The sequence below is a fragment of the Coenobita brevimanus genome, chromosome 1 (genome assembly GCF_032717465.1).
Source record: "Coenobita brevimanus isolate Jiangsu-jjx chromosome 1, ASM3271746v2, whole genome shotgun sequence".
Lineage (NCBI taxonomy): Eukaryota > Metazoa > Arthropoda > Malacostraca > Decapoda > Coenobitidae > Coenobita > Coenobita brevimanus.
In genome coordinates this window covers 67,141,152-67,167,029 of record NC_136954.1, presented here as the reverse complement: position 1 = coordinate 67,167,029, position 25,878 = coordinate 67,141,152, and the positions used below count along the sequence as shown (strand labels likewise).

At 42.4% G+C, this 25,878-nt stretch overlaps 1 protein-coding gene across 1 annotated transcript in view; it reads right to left on the bottom strand.

The window, feature by feature from the left end:
* Positions 1 to 2,972: 2,972 nt before the first annotated feature.
* Xe7 (A-kinase anchor protein 17A) overlaps positions 2,973 to 25,878 on the bottom strand; it is a 60,181-nt gene continuing 37,275 nt past the window's right edge. Inside the window, exons 9-11 of the mRNA XM_080273942.1 lie at positions 14,089 to 14,254; positions 6,245 to 8,353; positions 2,973 to 3,058 (exon numbers count right to left, since the gene is read on the bottom strand). Of these exons, the coding sequence (XP_080130068.1) occupies positions 2,973 to 3,058; positions 6,245 to 8,353; positions 14,089 to 14,254 (2,361 nt within the window). The remainder of the gene's footprint in view (positions 3,059 to 6,244; positions 8,354 to 14,088; positions 14,255 to 25,878) is intronic.

Sequence of the window (25,878 nt, the reverse complement as noted above, 5' to 3'; positions counted from 1 at the left end):
ACAATACCCAGTACAACCATCTATCATCCAATCCTACGTTGCCCCATATGGAGTGTAGGAGCCCGGGCCTAGGCAAGTTGGTCCTGACACTTAAGATGAGAGTGACCAGCCTCACTCATCCCTGTGTGGCACTACGTGAGAAATAAACCCCAATCACCCCTTGGGCATAAACCTTCACCGATTCAATCCGACTGGAGCGCCGTAATTACCCACTAAACCACCAGGCGCCAAAATTTGGTGATATGATTACCATCCAGCGTAGTAAATGGTTTCCTGGTGTACAGGAAACAATTTGACTTGTCACTCAATGTAAAGTCGCCCACAGGCAGAAGGAAGAGGAAAGAATGAAGGAAAGAAAGACACAAGAGGATGGAAGGAAAGAAGCATGAAGGAGAGGAAAGGGCAGACACCCGAGAGCAGCACTACATCAAGTGAGTGAATGGTGAGTGCCCCCACCTACCACTAACACCCAGTACAACACAAATTAATTTCATACACTAAACAGTAACTTGAAGGAACAGAACAAAAACACGTCTTTTATGACAGCATCGAGTGGGATGACCCTGCGCAGTTCAGGACATGGGGTGAATTAGGACAGTGGGCACTGCAATGCTAAATGCCAAGATATTTCTGTTTTATGGCACCAGTTTAACAGCCCTACCCTTACTCTACAAATGTTGTTAATACAAGTTTTCTATAGAACCACGAATAATGCATGAAAATTGTGCAAATATGAAAGGGTAGCATTTTGACCTTGACAGGATTTCATTTTTGAAAAAGCACATATTTTACCAATTTCCTCTCCCACATTCAGTTACACAAATAAGGATCTACTTTTTTTGTGGGTGCAATCTTCAAGTACTATAGTTTTATTTGATTTACCCAGAAAATACATTTTTACAGGAAAGCAGTGCTAAAGGATAGACAGTTGTCCTGATTCCCCCCCCCCCTTTTTTTTCCTGGGACAAGTTGGGACAACTATTTCATTAGTGATTTTTGCAAGGAAAAACCTACTTTTCATGCATTATACACATATCTATTTTATAGTCTGCTGGATTTAAGGTGGTTTTGTGTGTCAACAATTAGTAATTTCTCATTTTCAGGGTACGTGCATGCCCTAGCTGTTCAGTGTTGGGATCTGCATCCCTGACGTTTGCCTGCCATATCTCTTACTGATGCCTGTTTTTCAACCCTTGATGCATGCATTTTCTAGGTATCTTCTCTGACTTCTGATCTGGATTTGACCTGCTTAGCCACTAATTATGCCACTAAATGCACTGTGAAAAGCCTCCACCCGACAAAGAGAGCTTTCAGGCTGCAACTGAATACGTAAAAGAGAAGGGACTGTTATTAAGAGAAGCTGTAAAGATGTTTAATATGATGAAAGTTACACAGGAGAGATATATGAAAGAAGGAAAGATGAAGCCTTCAGGGGGACAGTTATCACTCTCAAGGGAAAATGAAATCGAGCTTACTAGGTGTCTAAAACTAAAGGCTAAGTGAGGCTTTAGTGAATCTATGGAGGAAATCAAAGACCATGTGCAGATGTATGTAAAACGTAATATTAATTGGTGGTAGGTGGGGGTGTTCACTATCCACTCATTCGATGTAGTGCTGCTTTGGGTGTCTGCCCTTTCCTCTCTTCCTTCCTTCCTCTTCTGTGTTTTGTTCCTTCATTCTTTCCTCTTCCTTCTGCCTATGGACAATTCTACACTGAGTGACAAGCAAATTGGTTTCCTGTACACCAGGAAACCATTTACAATGCTGGGTGGTACTATATAACTAAATTGTGGCAACTGGTGGTTTAGTGGGTAATTAAGGTGCTCCAATTGGATTGACCCTGTGTAGGTTTATATCCAAGGGGTGACTGGGGTTTATTGCTCATGTTATGCCACCCGGGGATGAATGAGGCTGGTCACTCTCATCCTAAATGTCAGGACCAACCTGCTTAGCCCCGGGCTCCAATGCTTCTCATGGGGGAACATAGGATTGGATGAAGGATGGATGGATGGATGGATCAAGACAATGAAGTAGGACAATAACTGAGAAAATACTGCAAGTTCAAGAATCACAGACCTGGTTCGGACTGGATGGCAAGTTTTATGACTCAATACAACTTGTCCCTCAAGCTTCCATCTGCTAGAAAAACTGCTGCCTCAGACCCGAACATAATCTACGGTTATCATGATCTGCTTGAGACAGAGATAAAATGTGTAAAAATCACAGGACGAACTGAATGAACTAGGAATACTGATGAAACCTCACTCTCTATAGACCTGAAGAAGCTCAAGGTAGTTTGCCCCTAAAGGTCAAATGGCATCAAGAACACAAACAACTTCAGGCAGGAAGAGAACAACAGTTATGGCAACCATGTCCACTGCAGGTTTCCTTCCACCACTGATTATCTTCAATGGAAAATATATGCAAGGTACATGGATGCCAGCAAATTCATACCCAGAGACCCGACTTGCCATTTCAGAAAATGGATGGATGGTGTCTAAAATATTTTACGACCGGTTCCGCAACTTTTGTGATGGTCAAACACAAAGACCACTTCTGCTAGTAAACAGTGGCCACAGGACGCATTTGACAACCTCAGTGATACAAAAACCGGGAAGTGAGAACTATCGTCAAACTTCCACCACACACCACAGATTGCCTTCAGCCACTTGATGTATGTTGCTTCAGGTCTTTGCAAACACAGTGGGATAAGGCTATATCACAATGGAACACTGAGCATTGGGCATGCATGATATCAAGGTCTGCCTCTGTCGACCTAGTTGATAAGGTTTGGCCTACTGCTTTAACGAAGGCCAACATTCTCAAGCCATTTGAGAAAATTGGTTTGTATTCTGTTACCCGTTCTGTCTACCCACAATCTGTACTCAACCTGATCTCTTGAATGTTTATAACAAAATGAAGTCCTAGTCCTTGGACAAAACACCATCTGCTGCACCGATTCTAGCAACTCCTCAGAAGGTGGGTGAAGAGTCCCCTTCATCTTCAGGTGTCAGCCACACCAGCCAGTTGGCATATCCTTCACCCACATTGGAGTCACCTGGTAATGCACCCATCACATTATTTGAGCAAATTTTAACAGATGTTTTCATTCCTCATCGCACAGGACAGCAGCAGAAGGATCCTCTACAGGGACACACGCACAGTGCAGAAGAATAGATCCAAAAACTTGTGTCATAATGACTGAAGACTTTCTACAGGAAATTATGCATAAAGAACAAGAAAAGAAAAGGCCTACTCAGAGAAAAAAAGCTTGCTACTCAGGACACAACTTTCTAATATTAGTAGTGTATCTTTGTTAAATCTGACAGGTAACTGAGTCAGTTGTAAAGGATAATTTGGTAACATTAGCTCTCCTGATTCACTAGGACAATGTGAAGGACAACAGGGGAAGTCCATCCATCCTTTATGAAAAATTGCATGGGAATATGTGGAATGCTTTGGGTGCCTGGAAAAAACACGAGTCATTTACTACTGTCTTTCGAAAAAGACCAACAATACTCGAAGAGAGAGAGAGAGAGAGAGAGAGAGAGAGAGAGAGAGAGAGAGAGAGAGAGAGAGAGAGAGAGAGAGAGAGAGAGAGAGAGAGAGAGAGAGAGAGAGAGAGAGAGAGAGAGAGAGAGAGAGAGAGAGAGAGAGAGAGAGAGAGAGAGAGAGAGAGAGAGAAATTTTAAAAAATAAAAAATAAAAAAAATAATAAAATCTCTCCCAGTTCCATGACCACCAAGTACAGTATATATTCACTTAGAAAATGTTCAGTCTATAGTATTTCAACCAGTTCATGATATTATTGTTCAACAGACACATTATACAGAGTGCTGAATACACGTCTGTCTATTGTATGCCTGTGGTTCCTGGTGATTCATGAATAAAATGATGCTCTGAAAAACATGAGGCACAACACATCATTTAATTATCAAGATGTTTATCATTATAACATTTATCTTTTCTATTTTAATGAGGTCCTTCCTTTGACATTTAATTACCGGTATCAAGTTTATCATTATAATAAATATGTTTTCTGTTTTGATGAAGTTTTTCCTTTGACAGATACGAACATGTATCCTGTTCCTTTTCCTTTCTGTCTCTATCATCCTATCACTCTCTCTCTTTCTCTGCATAAAAGAGTTGGTAATAGTTTCTTTTATCGCATTCATTCACCTTTCCTGTTTCCATGAATTGTTGTTGCACTGCTGCTTTAGTCATGTCATTACTTGAAGAATTATTGTTCTGCCACCACTTAAACAAAATATTCCTTGTTTTTTCTCTTTTCTCTCCATTTCAACTTGTCACTTCCATATTTTTTCTTTTCTTTCAACTACTCACTTCCTTGGTTTTCCTTTTTTTTTTTTTTTTTTTTTTTTGGTTCTCTCTCTCTCTCAATAATTCACTGTACTTTTGTGAAAAGCCTCAATCAGGTATGTTACGAGATTATTGTCTCAATATCTTGTACATGTCAAACATCATTTCACACCAGTCACTGTTTCAGTTCTCGTGTCTCTTATGGGTAATAAGCAGTTATCCATTATGCTGTAATGTACACTTATTCTTTTTATATGTCCGGTGTGATAAAATAGTTTGTCACACACTCATCCCGTATCTGTTAACGCTGAAAAAGAAACCTGAAAGAGATTTAAGCATTACATCCACATTTCCAGTTATTATAAATGGCCTATCAGTTTTTTTTATAACATTATATTGAGACACTTAATGAAAGTGTAAATCTTAAAACATCTGTAGCCAGACAACAGGAATGTCTTTAAACTCAAAACTATTCATATATGAAAAAAAAAAAAAATCTTTTCTTAAAACTAATTACAAAGGAATCACTTTCCTTAAAATTAGTCCATGACAAAATATCTCAATTTTCTTTTCCTTTTCTTGACCACTGTGGACCAAGTACTCTTCTTTGAACGATTTTAAAATTTCCATCCACACATCATTAATGCTGTGTTGACCCATCAGTCATGCAGAGCTTGGGGCTGGAATATTTAGTCCAGATGTTAATGGTATCATTTCTACACCTATATAATCTTTATTCCCTCTATAGTATAACTACTTTCAGTTCATCAAGTTTTTCTCTGGAATACTGATGTGCACTTAATCTTTTACATAACCTTTTAGTTTGTTTAACATTTCACCTGCAACAGAGAGAAATTCATTATTCTGTCTTAAGATTCACACAAAGAATATTCACTGCATAACTTTCAATGCTATTCCTTTGCTTAATTTTCTTAAATGACATTTGTGGGCTTAATTTTCTTCAGCGATATTTGGCTTTTTTTTTTCCGACAACATTCTCTGTTTAATTTTTATTAGTGGCATTCTTTTTGTTTCTTTTTCTTAGTCACTTCACTATGTTCTTAATTTCAAGATGACCTTTTCTTCTTCTTCTTCTTGCGCTTGTGATGTTTCCTTCCTCTTTCACTTGATTCATCTCTCTTCTTCTTCCATCTTTTTCTCCTCTTCCTCCCTCCACTCTCTCTGTGCTGTCTCTTCTTACTGCTCGAACAATAACTCTCCTCTTCTTCCTCCTCCTCCTCCTCCTCCTCATCATCATCATCATCATCTTCCTCCTCTTCTCCTTTAGCTCTACCCCTTTCCTCAATCCTTCCTCTCAGCCGCTGACTCCCTGTAATGTCCAATCTTCTCTCTCTCCCCTTAATTTCTCCCTCCTGTTCCCTCCCTCTTCCCCTTCTCTCTACCTCTGCCTCTTCTTGCCTTCCTCTCCCCTCTGTTTCCTCCCCTCGTCTTCGTCGTCCTTCCATTCCCTCCCCTCTACTCTCCCTCCCTCCTATCCCCTCTCCTCGCCTTCCCCTTCCACAAATTTCTTCTTTTCTATCTCTCCCCATTTCTATTCTCCTCTCCCTTCCTATCTCTTCACGACTCCCTCTTCTTCCTGTTTCCTCTTCTCTCCTATCCCTCCCTATCTCTCCTCCTCTACTCCCTCTCCCTCCTAATTCCTCTCCTCTTTTATCCCTATTTGCAACATCCTCTCCTCCTCTACTCCCTCTCCCTCCTAATTCCTCTCCTCTTCTATCCCTATTTGCAACATCCTCTCCTCGAATCCCTCCTAACTGTTCCCCTCTCCTCTCCCTTCCTTCCATTATCTCCTCCACTCGCCTCCCTCTCCCTCTCCCTCTCATCTCCTCTTGATGCCTCCCCCTCATTCCTCCCATCTCTCCACGTCTCCCCCTGCCTCTCACTTCCTCACTTCTACCCCTACCTCTAATCTCTCCAGGTCTCCTTCGCTCCTCAGGGGGGAACCAGCCCAACCGATCTTTTACTGATACCTCTCGTTTCAAGCCCTCTATATCAGCCCTTAGCATCCCTCTCCCCACTGTTTCACCTTCTACCTTAATCTTTCTTCCTCCATCTTCTTCCACCCTGATCCTCCGAACCTCACTCTCTTCCATCTTAACCCTTCTCTCTCCTTCAGTTTCTTGTGCTCTCTCTTGCCAGCCTTCACTTCCTTCCCTCTTAATTCTTCTCCCCAAAGCACTTTCTTCTATTCGCCCTCTTCTTTCTTCATTCTCATCCATTCTTGCTTTCCTTCCTTGATGCTCATCTATCCTTCCATCTCTCTCCCCATTCACATTCACTCTTCCTCTCCTTCCTCCTTCATTCACCTCCAATCTCTCCCTCCTTTCTTTCCGACTGTACCCTCTTCTCTCATCTTCCCTGCCAAACATTCTTCTTTCTCCCAGTCTCTCCTGTCCCTCCTTTCCAAACATTCTTTTCTCCTCTCTCTCCCTACTTTCACTTTCCCCCACCCTTTCTTCACTCCTGTTTTCCATAAATTCACCACTCCTCCCTCCCAGTCTGTCCTCTCGCACAAAGAATCTTTCTTCTCCCGCTCTTCCCCCTCTCTCTCCACCTTGTGGAAACTCCTTCATCCTCCTTGGCCTGTAAGGTTCCTCTGGGGGCTGAAGACTGTCTATCTGTTCTTTTGAGCTGTGACTAAATTCTCTCTTATCTTCCTCTCTCCCTTCCCTCCGGTCCCTGCTCTCCTGGTCTTCCCTAACTCCCCTACCTCTGTCTTCCTCCTCTCCTCTCCCTCTGACATTCCTTTCCTCCTCTTCCTCTCTACTTCTCCTTTCCTCTGCCTCTCTCTCCGTCACACTCTCAAAATACTTCATGTACATATCCTGATACTGATCCCTGGTTCCAGGGTGGCCATACTCTCTGTAAGGGTCAAGTACCCAATCTTCCTCCCAGTGTTCATGGTAGCCCCCTCTACTTCCCCTTCCCCTCCATCCACCCCACCTTCCCCCAAATCCTCCCCCCCTTCTCCGGGGATACCCTCGGAAGCGCCCTCTCCCATAGTGGTAGTTGTGGTAACCATGGTAATGGGAATGTTGGTAGTCATAGCCCTCCCCCTGCTCCTCTTCTCCCTCATCAGGGTAATAATCCTTCTCCAGCTCTGGTTCACTCGAGAGGTCAAGATCACTCTCCCTAAGGTCATCATAGTTAACCTCATCCTCATCCCTCCGATCTCTCCTCCTTCGTTCCAATCTCTCCTCCTTCCCACGTTCACTCCGATGCTTGTCCCTTCGCCTTCTCCCTGACGACCTACTGCTTGACCTAGACCTCGACCTTGATCTAGACCTAGATCTTGACCTTGTTCTTGATCTAGATCTTCTCTTTGAATTTGATCTTGACCTTGACCTAGATCTTGACCTTGACTTGGATCTGGACCTTGATTTCAACCTGGATCTGGATTTTGACCTGGACCTAGATTTTGCTTTAGATTTTGATCTAGACTTTGATCTAGACTTTGACTTTGATCCAGATTTTAACCGAGATCTTGATCTTGAGTTTGACCGGGACCTTGATCTAGATTTAGACCTAGATCTCGATCTTGGTTTTGACCGAGACCTTGATCTGGATTCAGACCGAGACCTAGATCTTGATTTTGACCGTGACCTTGATTTCAACCTCCTCCTAGACTTTGATCTTGACCTTCTCCTAGACCTAGATCTTGATCGTCTTGACCTTGACCTGGACCTTCTTGACCTTGAATGTGACTGAGACCTTGACCTAGACCTTGACTGTGATCCCCCCTCCCCCCTCTTATACCAGGTTGTAGGTTGGGGTGGCTCCCTAGGCCTACCCATGCCCCTCATTCCCCCTCTCATGCTCCCTCTCTCCCTCATGCCCCTGCCCCTGCTCCTCCACATGCCCCCTCTTGGGTACCGACCCCTGCCCCAGCCCCTGCCCCGGTACCAGTAAGGGTCATCTGGGGGATACCACTCGCCGGGACCAGCGTGTGGGGGGTATGGAGGCCAGTGAGGCAGGTGGTCATACTCCGCAGGCTGGTCCATACGCATTGCACCTGTGGGAAAGAACAAATATAATGAATGACAAAAATAACATTGTTAACTCTTAAATTACATTAATTATTTGGCAGGTAATGTGATGTGAGCCTACAAAGACAAATCTATCTATCTATCTATTGCCAGATGCCTTAATCCTGTAAGGGATGGCCATAAACAAACCACCTTCATGTCACCCTGTCCCCTGCCATTTCACTGCCCTCCCCCCAGCTTAAACCCCCCTCCCTAATATATTGTACCTCTCCACTCCAGCCCTCAATCTCATCCTTGGCCTCCCCCTCCCTCTCCCCCACTCCACTTTACTCACATACACTCTCCTTGTTAGTCTCTCGTTCTCATCCTCTCCACAAGGCCAAACCACCTCAATGTATTTCTCCTAATGCTTTCTATCACATTCACATCCACACCACAATGTTCCTTCACTCCCTCATTTGACAGTCTGTCTCTCCATGTAACTCCACATGCTCCTCTCAATAAGTCATTTCCACTGCTCTCACTCTTGACTCGTGTCCTTCCAACAGGGTCCATGCTTCACTTCCATATGTTAGAATTGGTATCACAATACTATCATGCAGCAACTTTTTTACTTCCATGATCACTTCCTTGTTCCTTATCACTGCTTTCAAAGACCCACCAACCTTTCTTCCTTGTTGTACCCTTTCAAGCACTTCATCCTCCACTCTTCCATACTTATTCATCACACTACCCAAGTACTTAAATGCACTCATATTTTCCATTTCCTCATCCTCCAACCTCACTGTACATTCAGTGACTTCATTTCTCTCAAAGACCATAACTTTACTATGATCACCTTTAGATTCCGTTTCTTACACACTCCCCCAAACTCATTCACCAAATGCTGCAGCTTCCATTTGTCTTCACTTAACAATACAGTATCATCTCCAAACAACAGTAAAGGAAGTTTTCAAATGCTGCCCTCTCTCTTTAAGGCTGCTCCAACATCCACTGCCCTCCCTTAAGTCTCTTTTATAACCCTGTCCATATACACTCAAACCTCGATTTAAGGGACCTCCATTTAACCCGTCACGTCCCGAGGTTTTCCGCACCTCCGACATCTCCCAATCCCGAGGTATTTTCGAAAAAATTTTTTTTGGCTAAAACCTTCGCTTTTGGTGAGTAACATCGAAAATTCATAGAGAAATCGCTCACCTGAGGTTTAAAATACTCAATCCAGGTAGGAGTTCCTCCTTACCTGACTGAGTTTTCTAACATGCTGGCACCAAAGAAAACGAGTTCTATGGGAGGGTAACTATTTTATCCACTCATAAACGGTATTTATTTATTTACTTGGTACAAATTTATATGTAGTATGAGAGTATATTGGTTTTCAAGCAGTAATAAAGGCATTATAAGCACTGTTTCACTCACTAACTAATCACCATACCTGACCTTTTTTTGCCACATTACCTGATCATTTTTTCTGACTGTTTCTTCTTCTAATGCTGTATAAACATTGTCCTCCACATTGTCATCGATTGGGGAATCACCCTGGCCCTGAATATCTTTACTGGCCAGGTCACTGGTAACAGGTGAATTGCCAAGACAATGGCGTGAGGGGGGGAGGGGAGAGGTTATGCGGTGTAAGGCATTGTCCCTGCTTGGCATCTTGTAGAGGAATAGAGGAAGGTGTCCCGTGTATACATACGAAAAATCACGAGCGAAAATTGAAAATAGTGCAAATTAGGGACCTTGCAATTGCACAGCTTGTCTCGCCTCTTCATTCTACCATGCTGTTCCTTGCACCCCTTTTTGTCTTCTCTTCACTCTACACACCACCTCACATGCTGTGCAAATTTTTTTGGTGAATATCTTGCACACACCTTCCCTCCCCCATCTGCTCAAAATCATATTTAACCAATCACTCCTCCACTTCTCTCTTATATTCTGCCTTTTTTTTCCATCCTCTTGCAACTCTTCTACCCTTCTTGGATGGACTACTTCTTCCTGTTCTTCCCTCCCTCTATTTCTCCACTTCATTTGAACCTTGACTTTCATCACCACCAAGTGGTGGGCAGAAAGTCCATTCTCTCAATCTCTGAATGCTCCTGCATCCATTACAGACATTCTTATTCTCTCATCCACACACATATAGACAATCATTGCCTTCCATTCATTCAGTTTACCAACCACCCTTCTCATCACTCACCATGTATACCTGTGGATCATTTTGGGCCTGATGAGGGTATTGGCCATCACCAACCCCCTCCCTGCACAATGTTCATCAGAGCACTGCCATTCTCATCCTCTTCTGCAGGCACATCCCACTCACCAACTACTTCATCCATCCATCATTCAATCCTACATTGTCCCATGAGAAGCATAGAAGCCCGGGGCTAGGCAAATTGGTCCCGACATTTAAGATGAGAGTGACCAGCCTCACTCATCCCTGAGTGGCATTACATGAGCAATCAACCCCAATCGCCCCTTGGATATAAACCTTCACCGGCTCAATCTGATTGGAGCACAATAATTACCCACTAAACCACCAGGCGCCAAAATTTGGTTACATGGTTACCACCCAGTGTAGTAAATGGTTTCCTGGTGTATAGGATACCATTTGGCTTGTCACTCAGTGTAGAGTCACCCACGGGCAGAAGGAAGAGGAAATAATGAAGGAAAGAAAGACAGAAGAGGGAGTGTAAAGTCACCTGTAGGCACAAGGACAAGGAAAGAATGAAGGAAAGAAAGACAGAAGAGGATGGAATGAAAGAAGGATGAAGGAGAGCAAAGGGCAGACACCCAACAGCAGTACTACATTGAGTAAGTGGATCCACCTTCACACACCCTACTTCTCCATTCATATCTCCAATCAAAAACACTCTCTCACTCCTCTCAAACTTCTTTATGCAAGCTTCCACATTTGCCACGAACTCTTCCACTTTGCTTGCACAATCTTGTGTTGGTGCACACACACACAATTGCCCACATTTGTATTTCCACTTTCAATCTCACCCACAGCAGCAAGGATTGCATGGGCTTAAATGGTAAGCAAATGACTGTCTGCCCCATTTCACTAATATACAGTACACTCTCGATATACGGAACCCTTTAACAACCACCTTGAGCTCGCCAAACATTATATTCATTAATGAATTTTCATTTGGTAAAAGAATGGATGCATGGGAAACACCGACCAGCATGGCACACACACAAACACACACACACACACATACTCCTCTGCATCCTGCAGACACCTTATCAGTCTCTGGGGGACCAGCATTGTAAGAGGATCCATTAATAGTGCATTTGTTGAGAAAATGAGCCATTCTGACCTAGTTGTACATTACTGCGCGTAACTGTACAGCCAAAAGACGTTCTATATTTAACGATCTTTGTTCCATAAAAGCCACGACGCCTTGGAAATTACCAAACAGCATGGTGTTCAGTTTTTATGTCAAGGGTCTGGTACCAATTAGTTCATTATATCGCGAGTGTACAGTACTGTAAATAATTCTTCCCTGTCCCTTTTTTTTTTTAAACCTACCTCATCCTATCCATAGGTGCAAAAAACGGGTCAAGATAATGATGATTATGATGTGATGAGAATGATGGCAATATGCAACTTACAGGTCCATCTCAAAGCTGTGTAATTTAACATTACTGTCAACAGCCAACCTTGGTGGTATAATAACACAGTCCACTATCCCAAAGCCAAATGTCTCACCTCCAAAACAATCCTTCTGTCAAATCTATACTCATGATGAAAATAATATTATTTAACCTATTAAAGGGGGCAAATTAGAGATTGGCTGTTACAACAAATTTTTTTAACACTTACAAAGAGCAATGAAGGAAACACATTTTGCAAGCATATGAGTAAACTCAATTTCAACTATATGATATTTTTTTTGTTACCAACATAATAGTTTATGTTAACTACAGATTGGTAACTGGACTTCATACAGAAGCATGACATACAGTACACTACAGCAAATAAAGTAGTGGTAGGTGGTGGCAAACCTCATCAGTCACTTGATGTAGTGCTGCCTACTTTTTCCTTCAATCTTATCATTCTACTTCTGTGTCTGCCCCCCTCTCTTCTTATTTCTCCCATCTTTCTAGTCACTTTTATTACTCTTCACTTCAGGTGGTTCTACACTAAGTGACAAGCATAGTGGTTTCCTGTAACTCAGGAAACCAATTATAAAGCTGGGTGGTAACAATATTATCAAATAGCGGGGTGATGTGGAGCATATTACGGAGTCTCTGTTTACTGGATAGTGAGAGCAAATGCAGCATCCATCCAGGAACCAAAGCTCCACATTTCCCTGCACCTGAGGCACTGTCTACTGCAAGGGAACATCAGTTTGCTGCATGAGACAGCACTGCAGGTAGGGGCGGTTGTTTGCCTCTGGCTGATGTGTTTGCTTGCCAGAGAGACTGGGGGTACTCAATAATGGCAGCAAATATCTAGCTTGAGATTTTAACACCTTCAATACAATGAAGTCTGTTTTCATTTATACATGCTATCTCATGATAATTTTCTTCAGCTCAACAGAGATTTCAACTTACCCCTTTCAGTTAAATGGCACTTTCAAAAATTATTCATCCTATCTCAAGACAATTTTCTTCAACTCCGGTGAGCCTTTTCAAACTGAAGTGAGTTGGATATAGCCTTCACTGACTCCTTCATTATTAGGGTGCTCTCTGAAGCTTCATAACATTGTCAGAGACCAGCAATAAAATATAAATTACATCCTAACACTGAAGGGATTAACTGTAATAACTGGGAGGAAATCAAGAACATTAATAAAAACAGTACCACACCAACAGGCAAAAAGTAAAGGAAAATGTGGAGGCTGATGCTATGAGGCACTAAATAAGGTATGGTGCTCATTTCTGTAATACTGGGAGTTGAACCTGCGGCAGGTTTTTCATTCACACACAATCCTGAGATACAAGGCCACTGCATCATGCAGGTCAGCACAGTTACCTCTCCTCGGTATTACTCATTTTACCTACCAACTCACAAAGGACCCCGACTCAAGTGGCACAAACAGCTTGCACCAGGCTTCATACCCACTATCAGGCCAGAAACTTTGTAGCTAGCAGTGCTAACCACCGGGGAAATTGTCTTGGTAAAGAAACTGTCTCTATTCTTGACATGACCATGACAGGCTTAAAAGCTACGGTAATAGAGATTAAAACCATCTATGCATCCATCATCCAATCATACATTGCCCCATGAGGGGTGTAGGAGCCCGGGGCTAGGCAAGTTGGTCCCAACATTTAAGATGAGAGTGACCAGCCTCATTCATCCCTGAGAGGCATTACATGAGTTTAATAAACCCCAACCAACCCTTGGACATAAACATTCACTGGCTCAATCCAAATGGAGCGCCGTAATTATCCACTAAACCACCAGGCGCCAAAATTTGGTTATATGGTTACCACCCAGTGTAGTAAATGGTTTCCTGGTGTGCAGGAAACCATTTGGCTTGTCATTCAGTGTAGGGTCACCCACAGCCAGAAGGAAGAGGAAAGAATGAAGGAACGAAGACGGAAGAGGAAGTGTAAAGTCAACTGCAGGCAGAAGGACAAGGAAAGAATGAAGGAAAGAAAGACAGAAGAGGATGGAAGGAAAGAAGGATGGAGGAGAAGAAAGGGCAGACACCCGAGAGCAGCACTACATTGAGTGAGTGGATGGTGAGCGCCCCCACCTACCACATCAACATAGGAAAACACATCAGAACAACAAAAACAAGCCACCTACCAATGGGGAAACTGTCTTTATTCTTCTTGGTGCTGGATGAATCAGTGTCTGAGGAGGAAGAGTCTGAGTCAAAGGAAGATGAAGAGGTTGATGATGAATCTTTCTCTGAGGTGGCACTGGAGATGGAGGAGAGGGAGCCAGTGGAGATGACACTCTGGAGCCGAACCTGTAATAACAACGAGTTAGATTTTGTCTTGGAGTTGTATGTTTACAACTTTAATTGTGAAGGGGAAGGCAAGCCCTACTTTCTGACAGCATATTATAGTACATCTATGGCTGTTTAATTTAATCAGTGTGCATCCCACATTACACAGTGCAGTGAGCAACAACACAGAGACCAAACATACTTTACATGTCATATGCTTCTGAATTCTTTGCAAAAAAAACTGGATGCTTGCCTTCACCTTTACTATTCAAGTTTTGAGCATTTGGTCATTGATTTCAAAGTGCCATGAATCAACTGGATTTCTGTCCATGGACTGCATACAAAATAAACTCTCAAAACATTTCATGTGGCACTTAATGTGACATTTAATGTTACCAGTATGCAAGCCACACAAAATATCAGTGCTGGGCAGGTGCGCAATGACTTGCGCAATGTGCAATTGCACACCGTTGTGCTCCAGTGAATATCATTTGCGCATTGCGCACCGCAAGAGACCTTGCGCAATTTTGTGCTTTTGCACATGAAAAGGCAGGTGCGCAAGCGCAAATTTAGTTGCACTTCTACAATTAAATTTGCACTTGCGCACCTGCCTTGTGCAGCAGTCCTGTGGATTGCGCAGTGCGCAATCCACAGGACAAGTGATCTTGGGAGCTGCCTGCATGGCTGGACAAGGGATGGTGGAGGCTCGAGCGGGAGCTGTGGAAATAAATGAGTTATTTGAGAGGAGCATGTGGAGTTACATGGAGAGACAGACTGACAAATGAGGAAGTGACAGATCGTTGTGGTGTGGATGTGGATGTGATAGGAAGCGTTAGGAGAAACACACTGAGGTGGTTTGGTCATATGGAGAGGATGGAGAGTGGGACACTAATGAGGAAAGTGTATGTGAGTGAGGTGGAGGGGGAGGACAGGGAGGGGGAGGCCAAGGATGAGATGAAGGGATGGAGTGGAAAGGTATATTAGAGAGGGGAGTGTAAGCTGGGAGCAGGGCAGTGAAATGGCACGGGACAGGATAATATGGAGGCGATTTGTTGTTTGTGGCCAGTGGCCACCCCTTACGGGATTAAGGCATTTGACAATAGATAGATAGACAGATAGAATAATAAGAAATATAGTAAGTAAGTATGCTAATTTAAATATCTCAATATTTTACACTAATTCCCATAAATATATGCAAATGGTTTGCACTTGCACTTTGCGACATTGCGCAAGCTAAATATTAGTCAGACTGCGCACTTGCACTTGCACAAGGTAGTGAACTGTGGACTGCGCACTGTGCACTGCACAAGGTCCTTTTTCGTTTGCGCTGCCCACCACTGCAAAATATGGCTTGCATACCGGTAACATCATAATCTACACTGGGCAGACAACAACTGAGTGGCTCTCACACAAATTAGGCCTGTTAATAATAAAGGGAGGCTGCAAATATGACACAATAGCTACATGTCTCCTTTAGTGTTATGTTATCAAGGTGCATTTTACAAACAGTGACTGTGCAGCAAGTAGTGTGATATGCAACAAAATGAAAACGATGAGCGCAACATTCCACCTGATATGCCTACATCAGCTGGCCTGATAACATTAATTTCTGGGTATCCAGTAGTTTGTGGACGATACGGAGTACCACTTGCTGTCCTGATAATTACTGTGCTAGTTCTGTAATTAAATGATTGAACCAATCATGAATACAATGTTGAATAGTGGTGAAATTTCAAAATATGCCATGTGCAGTGTTATGTAGCTTGATTCTTGATCCACAGCAAATCAGATAAAAAGCACTTAATACAGTGAAGTCATCTAATCTGCAGCAATATGGTCCTGGACCACTGCTGTGCTTTAGAAATTCTGTGGTTTATAAATAGCATAACTTATGGGAAAAATTACTTATGGTTCTGGTCTCTTGGCCAAGCTGCCACATATTACCCTACCTACTAACTAGTAACCGACGAACACTAGCACACACTCAAATAATTTTTCAGTGCACGTATTACTAGGAATAAAGAATATTAAACATTAAATAAAGAATATTGAACATTAAATAAACAATATTACAGCGTCTTACCTGACTTCGGCCGAAAAAAACGCTTAACCACTAAAGTGCTAACAGGATCAATCGATCCTTTTTCAGGATTATGCAAGATACCGATTGTGATAGATAGAGGGGCTTTTGGGAAAAACTGCGAACACTAGGCTTCGGCCAAATTGTGACGTATATCGATGCAAACCAATGAGAACTAAGTCCTGAGTAGGGAGGAGGGAGGATCCGGGCCCGTACCCATGGTGGAGGGGGGGATTCCACCACTGCCCTCTCACTGCCTTCCTCTACCCCAATACCTTTGTTCCCCCTCCCCCTCCCTCACCTCTGACCTCCTTGTGCTCCCTAACCATCCTCTATCTTGCCAATGTGGTTCCCCCTCCTTTCCCCCCCTTCCCTGTCTCCCTGGGGAAGGTTATATCCCCCCTACCCACCCTCCACACCCTTGTACTCCCTCTCTGCCTGTCCACTTTGTCTTGTGGTGCCTGTCTCCCACCACTATATCCCTGTACCATCCCTCCAGGCTTCTCCTCACCTCTCCCCCACTCCCAACCCCTGTGGTATCCCGTCCACTTACAACTCACTCCCCTCCCCACCCCGTCTAAAGAATTATATGTCATTGTTAATATTCATGTCGTACGTTTTCATTTAATACCAGATTACTGTTTGTGTAATTTTAAGCACCAATATACGAAACACAGAATGTATGTTTTTTTTTTTTTTTTTTTTTTTAAATCAATCTCCATGTATATACCGTAATGTTTTCTGTAAATGTCAGTAATGATTGTTTTTTTATAATAATAATTTGTGTATTTGTGTGCTAGTCTTTCTCTTACACTATTAACATTACTTTGCATGTTTTAGCTTTTTTTTCCCCTTGAAATTCTTACAGCTACTTGATTTGACAGCTCTGAGGGGAGGGGATGGGGGGGAAAGGGGTGACAGGAGAGGGGCAAGGGGGAGTGGATGCTGGAGTGTGTGAGTAACACCAAGAAAAGGATTTTGCATGCTTTTGCTCAATTTTTTTATTTTGACAGCTACACAGCTATGAGGGAAGGGGACAGGGGAAGGGAAGGTGGAAGTGTTGAGGGAGGAAGGGTGCTGGGAGTGAGTGAGGAACACCAACATAATTATTTTGCATGCTATTCTTTGGGAAAAAAAAAAAAAATTGAGCTGGAAAATTCTGAAGGGGAGTAGGGAGGAAGGAGGGTAGGGGGGAGGGGAGGAAGAGACAGGGGGGTAATAGAAGTGGGTGAGGAAGGTCATGGGATTGGAGGAATGAGGGAGGAATGGGGTGGGAGTGCATAGAAAACTAAAGTTGCCCCACCTGGAAGGCTAACTTTTTTAAACTTTGACGGGATATAGCTCATGAACCAGTTGGTCTACAATGCTCTGGTTTGTGGCATAAGATGTGTAAATTCAAGCTCTAAACCTTGGGCATAACACTTTTTACTTCTGTAAGAGTTGAAAAATTGTCTCCATATACAGATTTTCGCACCGGTACAGTCGATCAAATTGCGAACCCTATAGGCTTTCTATTTTATGAAGGCGGTTTGGGGTGGGCCTCCTAAGTCCTCACACCACCAGCTCTGTTGCCACATCACTGCCACACATGTGCTCCTCTCTCTCTCTCTCTCTCTCTCTCTCATATTAATATTTATATTAACTGCTTCTAATTTTATTTTATTTTATTTTTTCTCTTGTTTTGATTTTTGATGGGCAAGCTTCCATGGCGGGAGACTGACCGAGTATGACCCGCACACCTCTCGTGTCACTGCACTAGACAAACGCTGACAAGTCTTATGGGATTTATACTATATTATAGCTTTCTTTTAATTACATCTATGTAGAGTATTTACAATTTATTTATAAGTAGTTACTAACATCTATGTAGAGTATTTAAAATTTATTTATAAGTAGTTACTAACATCTATGTAGAGTATTTAAAATTTATTTATAAGTGGTTACTAACTTAAAATAGGAAAGAGAGAGAGGGAGAAAGAGGTGAGCAGGAGTAATTACACGTGTGTGGCGGCGGTGATGTGACAACCGAGCTAGTGGTATGAGGTCTTAGGAGGCCCCACCCAAACTACCTTCATAAAATAGAAAGCCTATAGAGGTTAAATGGAAGGAGTTGGGGGTGGGGGTTCCGAGGTTAGAGGCAAACTAGGGCCTCTCAGCACGAGGCGAGTGTGCTGATGCATCATGCTGCCGCTGCCTCAGTCCTGCTTCTTCCTCCTCAGCCTCCCTCAGGAACCCCTCAAAGTCCACTGCAGAGATAACTGAAGCAGTGCCAGATCACAACCAGTCTTCGGCCAGTTGTGGTCTGGCATTGTATCACGCTGGAAGGGCAAGTAAGGGGAGGGGGGGAAAGGGGGGTAGGCCAGGTAGTCCTCGGAAACCACACTCGTGGCCACTCTTGAAGCAGGTGGTGCAGGCATAAACAATGGAGGGAAGTAGTGCGTGCACTTGCCATCAGGGAAGGGTTAAGAATGGCTTGTCACTGCTTATCAAGCTTGCCTGTGAATGGCTGATGGCCGCAGTTTGTGGCACAAACATGTGCCATGGAAATCTCAACGGAAATGCGTCGCTTTCTTGCCAAAAGTAAGAGCATTAAGCATATAACCGTAGTTTCTGCTACTTTGGGTTCTGAGTGGGAACATTGCCGTGGATTACAAAACCGTGGATGCGACTTGACTATGTTTGTTGAAAGTGATGTATAACAAGACCAGCAAAGTGGCAAATGGAAGTCAGAAGGGTAAGAGTTAAACTAATTACTGACTAGTTGCACACACACACACACACACACACACACACACACAGAGCAAACAGATGTCTTTAGACTGCTCCCACTCCCAGCCACCGCTGCAAACATTAAGTAGTTTTCAGGAATTATGCTTGTCCTGTCTCCTATGGTCTTGTTTTAAGTTTAAAATACTGTAAGTTAATACAGACTACCAAAAATGTAAAGATTTATTGGCAAGAGTATACATGAATGTTTGTTGTATTTTTGGTAACAGCTGTTTTTGGTACTGTAACCAATCTCAAACATGGCCGATAATGTAAACACTGAGGGACTCGAATTTCCAGGATTTGATAAAAATACTAATGTCATGGATCTGGTTAGAACACTGATTATGAGGATTAGTGAACTTGAAAAGAAAGTGGAGAATCTAGTGTTAAAAGACATGTGAAAATACTGAGAGTACTATACAGAGTCTGATCCAGTCCAATGAGACGGCGAATGAGGAGATCAGGAATTTGAAGCGTGAAAATATCGAATTGAGAAGAAAACTAGAAGAGAGTCCTAATAAAACAGAGAAGGTGAGTAGTGTATTAGAAGAACATAAGGCAAAGTGGGCACACGTAGAAGAAGAACAGAAAGAAGTGGTCAGCCTAAGAGAAATAATCCAGGAAGAGAGGGAAATGAACAAGAAAAAAATAAAAGAAAATGTAGTGAAAATACTGAAGAAAAAAGATAAAATAGTGAGTGAAACTGTAGAAAGGAACAGATGTGTGGTAATATTTGGAAACAGGGAGGAGGAAGAAAAGGTTAGATCCATGAGACTCGAGAGAGACACGAACCTGGTGAGAAGAATATTAGGCAAGATTGATCCCGAAGGAGACAAGTGGGTAAATGAAACTGAGGAAGTAAGGAGGATAGGGCCTAATAAGAATGGGGAAACAAGACCAATGACAGTCAAGTTGTCATCAGAAAGTGTAGTAAATGATATACTTAAAGTGACCTGGAAACTAAGCAAAAAGGCGGGGATGGAAAACATTATACTGTAATAAGAAAAGATTTGAATGAAGAAGAAAGAGAAGTTTTAAAATCACTGAAGGAACAAGTAAAGGAAAAAAATGATAAGAGGACAGAGGAAGAATGTAATACTTTTTTTTGGAGAGTAATAGATATGAAAGGAAGTGGTATATGAGGAAACAGAAGTGAAGGAAACTAAGAGGGATGGCTATGAAAGATCAGAAATTGAGGAAGTGGTACTGATGGAGAGAAGGAGAGAAGAGGGTATAAAAACCATCAAAAATAATTTGAAGGTAGTATATACTAATGCTGATGGTTTAATATCGGCAAGGCTTGAAATTAACGATTTCTTGAGGGAACATGAACCTGATGTCATGTGCTTTGTAGAGACCAAATTAAGAGAAGATATTGATGTTCATTTGGGAGATGGTAAATACAAACTGTGGAGAAGAGACAGAAAAGAAAAAACGGAAGGAGGAGTGATGACAGCAGTGAAGAACAACATAAATGTAGATACCATGGAAATGGGAGAAAGCAGGGCTGAAGTGATATATATGAAATTAGAAACTGGAAAGAATGGCAAGAGAGATACGGCGGTAGTGTATGTTCCCCCTAAGACGAGACCATGGAATGATGACGAATATCAGGAGATGTTGTCAGATATGGCTAGTTATTTACAAAAAATAATTGAGAAAAGCATCAATATAATTTTGGTGGGTGACTTTAACTGTAATGAAATGAACTGTGAGGAATGTGACTCAGGAGGCTGCGAGGATTCGTGGGGCACTATATTATTAAATATCATAATGAATAATGTGATGACGCAATGGGTTAAAGAAGAGACACGGTTCCGAGGTGAGGACACACCAGCAAGGTTAGATTTACTGTTTACCAAAGAACCCGATGGAATAGAATCATTGAAATACAGTATTTCTGTCTTACAGGAAAAAGTGATCATGTGGTCATTGAGTTCCGGGTGATAATAGGGAATGTCGAGCCAAGAGACAAGCTCCATAGGCAGGGAAGATACAACTTTGGGAAAGCAAATATTACAGGACTGAGAAAATTTTTGGAAATGAGGATTGGAGAAAATTCAGAGAAACAAGAGAGATACAGAGGATGTGGGATATCTTTCTAGACCTCTATAATTTGGGAGTGGAAAAATTTGTACCAAGAGCAAGGGGGAAAGAAAACAGGAAAATGGAGTGGTTTAACAGAAGGTCTATGACAGCAAAAAAAAGAGACAGATAAGGCGTGGAACAACTGGAGAAAGAGAGGTAACAACAGAACAAAGGAAGAATATAATAGAACTAGAAATGAATAAGCAAGAATATGCAGAGATGAAGAAAGGAATTTTGAAAAAGGTATAATAGACAAATGCAAGGATGAACCCAAACTGTTTTATAGATTTGTTAATGGCAAACTGAAACAAAAGGAAGGAATCACCAAACTGAAAGTAAAAGGAGAGGTCTATAAAGATGCAGCAATGCAAGCTGAAATAATGAACAAATGTTTCCAATCAGTTTTCTCTAATGAAAAAGAGTTTGTGGAAGGGGAGGGAGTGATTAGAAATGTCTGTCTATCTATCTATTGCCAGACGCCTCAATCTCGTTTGGGGTGGCCACAAACAAATCGCCTCCACGTCGCCCTGTCCCCCGCCATTTCACTGCCCTGCTCCCAACTCCATCCCCCTCTCTCATATACCTCTCCACCCCATCCCTCCATCTCATCCTCGGCCTCCCCCTCCCTCTTCCCCCCTACACCTCACTCACATACACTCTCTTCGTCAGTCTTTCACCCTCCATCCTCTCCACATGGCCAAACCATCTCTGTGTGTTCCTCATAACGCTTCCTATCACATCCACATCCACACCACAACGCTCCTTTATATCCTCATTCGTCAGCCTGTCTCTCCATGTGACTCCACAGGCTCTTCTTAAATAACTCATTTCCACTGCTCTCACTCTTAACTTGTGTCCTTCCAACAATGTCCAAGCTTCACTTCCATATGTTAGAGTTGGTATCACAATACTGTCATGTAGTAACTTTTTCACTTCCTTGCTCACTTCCCTGTTTCTTATCACTGCTTTCAAAGAACCAGCAACCTTTCTTCCCTGCTGTACCCTTTCAAGCACTTCACCCTCCAAACCTCCATCCTTACTCATCACACTACCCAAGTACTTAAACGTACTCACATTTTCCAATTCCTCACCATCCAACCTCGCTGTACATTCACTGACTTCACCTCTCTCAAAGACCATCACTTTACTCTTCCTTACATTCACCTTTAGATTCCGTTTCTTACACACACTCTCAAACTCATCCACCAAGCCTTGCAGCTCCCCTTCGTCTTCACTCAACAACACAGTATCATCTGCAAACAACAGTACAGGGAGTTTCCAAACACTATCCTCTCTCACCAGGGGCACTCCAACATCCACTACCCTACCTTGTACCTCTTTTATTACCCCATCCATGTACAGACTGAACAACCATGGAGACATGACACATCCCTGTTTCAACCCAACCTTCAAAGAGAAAAATTCACTTAGTTCACCATCCACACACACTGCAGCCTTAGCACCATCATACATAGTCTTCACAGAATTCAACAACCTCCCATCTACTCCATATATTCTTAACACTTTCCACAATCCTTGTCTATCCACCCTGTCATATGCTTTCTCCAAATCCATAAAAGTCGCATACAACTTCTTTCCCTTCTCTAAAAACTTTTCCACTAAAGATCTAAGAATGAATATCTGATCTACACAACCTTTTCCCTTCCTAAAGCCTCCCTGTTCTTTCTCTAACTCTGTCAATAAGTATCCTACCATACACTTTTCCTATTATACTAAGAAGACAAATGCCCCTATGATTACCACACACTTCTTTTTCCCCTTTTCCTTTGTACAAGGGAATAATTATACAAGGGAATAATTATACCTGACTTCCAATCCTCCGGGACTCTACCTTCCTCCCAGGCCAATCTGCACATCTTCCACATCCATTCTACTACTATCTCTCCCCCATGCTTCAGCATTTCATCACACACTCCATCAATTCCTGGGGCTTTCCCTAATTTAACTTTCTTCATTGCTTCCACAACTTCTATCCTACTGATTTCTTCCTGTCTTCTCACCTCCCTCCTTCTCCCAGCCATTTCCCAGCCACTTATACTCGCATTACTTCTATCCTGTATGTTCAACAATTCCTTAAAGTGTTCTCTCCATCTGCTCACTTTTACTCCCTTCTCCACTAGTAATCTACCATTTTTATCTTTCACTCCCCTGCTAACCTCACTTCCACCCTGTCTTACTCTCTTCACCTTTTTCCAGAACATTTTCTTACTGTCCCTCCACTTTACACTCAAATTCCTTCCAAATTCCTCATCCACTGTCTTCTTACTCTCTCTTACTAATCTTTTCACTCCCTCTTCTGTCTTTCTTTCCTTCATTCTTTCCTTTTTCTTCTGCCTGTGGGTGACTCTACACTAAGTGACAAGCCAAATGGTTTCCAGTACACCAGGAAATCATTTACTACGCTGGTAACCATATAGCCAATTTTGGCACCTGGTTGTTTAGTGGGTATTTATTGTACTCCAGTCGGATTGAGCCGGTGAAGGTTTATATCCAAGGGGTGGTTGGAGTTGATTGCTCATGTAATGCCACTCAGGGATGAGTGAGGCTGGTCACTCTCATCTTAAATGTCGAGACCAACTGTCTAGCCCCGGCCTCCTACGCTCCTCATGGGGCAATGCAGGAATGGATGATGCATGGATGGATGGATAAAAGATATAAAAGTGGAGGTACAGGAAGTGTATAAATTACTGGAAACTCAAGATGTAAGGAAAGCCCCAGGACCTGATGGAATTTCTAATTGGGTACTGAAGGAATGCGGAGAACAACTGGCGGATAAAAGTCACAGTTTAATCGTGTGTTCTCTGGAAGAGTGGAATGTGCCACAAAAATGGAAGAGGGCAAATGTGGTACCAATTTATAAGAGAGGAAACAGGGAAGAACCCCTGAATTATAGACCAGTGTCTCTAACCAGCATGGCTGCAAAATTGTGCGAGAGAATCCTGAAAGACAGATGGATAAAATATCTAGAAGAGATGAATATTTTGGATGATGTCAGTTTGGATTCAGATGTGAAGGTCATGTGTTTCCAACTTGTTGAGCTTTTACTCAAGAGAGATTGATGTGGTACAGGAGAGAGATGGTTGGGTGGATTGTGTGTACTTAGACTTAGAGAAGGCCTTCAACAAGGTACCTCATAAGAGACTAATGTGGAAACTAGAATACATACGAGGACTGAAGGGGAAACTCCTGGAATGGATGAGAGACTTTTTGAGAGACAGACAAATGAGGACAGTAATAAAGGATAGGATGTCTGGATGGAGGGAAGTAACAAGTGGAGTCCCTCAAGGCTCGGTGTTGGTACAGTAATGTTCCTGATTTACGTAAATGATATGGTAGATGGAGTGAACAGTTATGCAAGTCTGTTTGCTGATGATGTAAAGATCTTGGGGAAGGTAGAGGTTGATGAGGATTGTAAAATGCTGCAGGAGGATCTGGAGAGGATACATGATTGGAGCCGGATGTGGGAAATGAAATTTAATGTAAAGAACCGTAAAATATTGGAAATGGGTCAAAGTACCAAGAGGCCATCACTGAATTATTTGTTGGATAATGAATTAATCACAAAAATGAGAGAAGAGAAAGACTTGGGAGTGCTGGTCCAAGATAGTTTGACACCTGAAAAACACATTAACAAGATAGTTAGAGAGACGTATAAACTCTTGACTAACATAAGAGTAGCATTTCATTATATGGATGAGGAGATGATGAAAAAATTGATAGTGGCCATGATCTGCCCCGGGTTAGAATATGCAGGGGTAGTGTGGTCCCCACACAAAAAGAAAGATATAAACAAGATTGAGAGAATACAAAGAACAGCAACCAAGAAGGTCCCCAGTCTGGCAGATCTATCATACAGAAAGAGGCTGGAAAGGCTGGATTTGCCTTCCTTAGAGGAAAGAAGAAAGAGGGGAGACATGATTGCAGTGTTTAAGACCACGATAGGAGTAGATAAAACTGACCGAGAAGATCTGTTTGTATGGGATAAGAGAGCAACAAGAGGACATGGAATGAAATTGAAAAAGTCAAGCTGCTTGAAGGATATCAAGAAATATAGCTTACCTTACAGAAGTATAGACTTATGGAATAGCCTGCACAAAGAGATCGTCCAGTCTAAAAACTTAAACGAGTTTAAAGCTAAATTTGACTTACTAAGAAACAGCGACGGGAACCCATGCACATAGCACATGTCGTGTATATCACAATTAGGTATATTAGGTAAATACATAAATATTTGGAACGACTTAGACGAAAAGGCGGTGCGGGAGAAAAACATTCATGCGTGTAAAAGTAGACTAGATAAATGTGGATACAGAGACAGGACAACACGAGCATTGCTCAATTCCTGTATACTACAAATAGGTAAATACACACACACACACACACACACACACACACACACACACACACACACAAAAGGATGGGGAGAAGTGATAGAGATAACCAGAATGGGCTTTAGTGGCTTTCATTATCACCATTACTGGCTAGAAATATGCAAGTTTTGAATACTGAGAGACACTAAAAGTAAATCAGGGTGGCTTAGAATGGACTGTAATAACATGTTGTGAAGTGCAACATCGAAGATTGTGATATAACAACCATCACTAGGCATTCAGCAGTCACATGACATTCTGACTACTTTAAAATGCATTTGTTTACTTATTCTTGCATATCCTAGCAAAAACTAGTA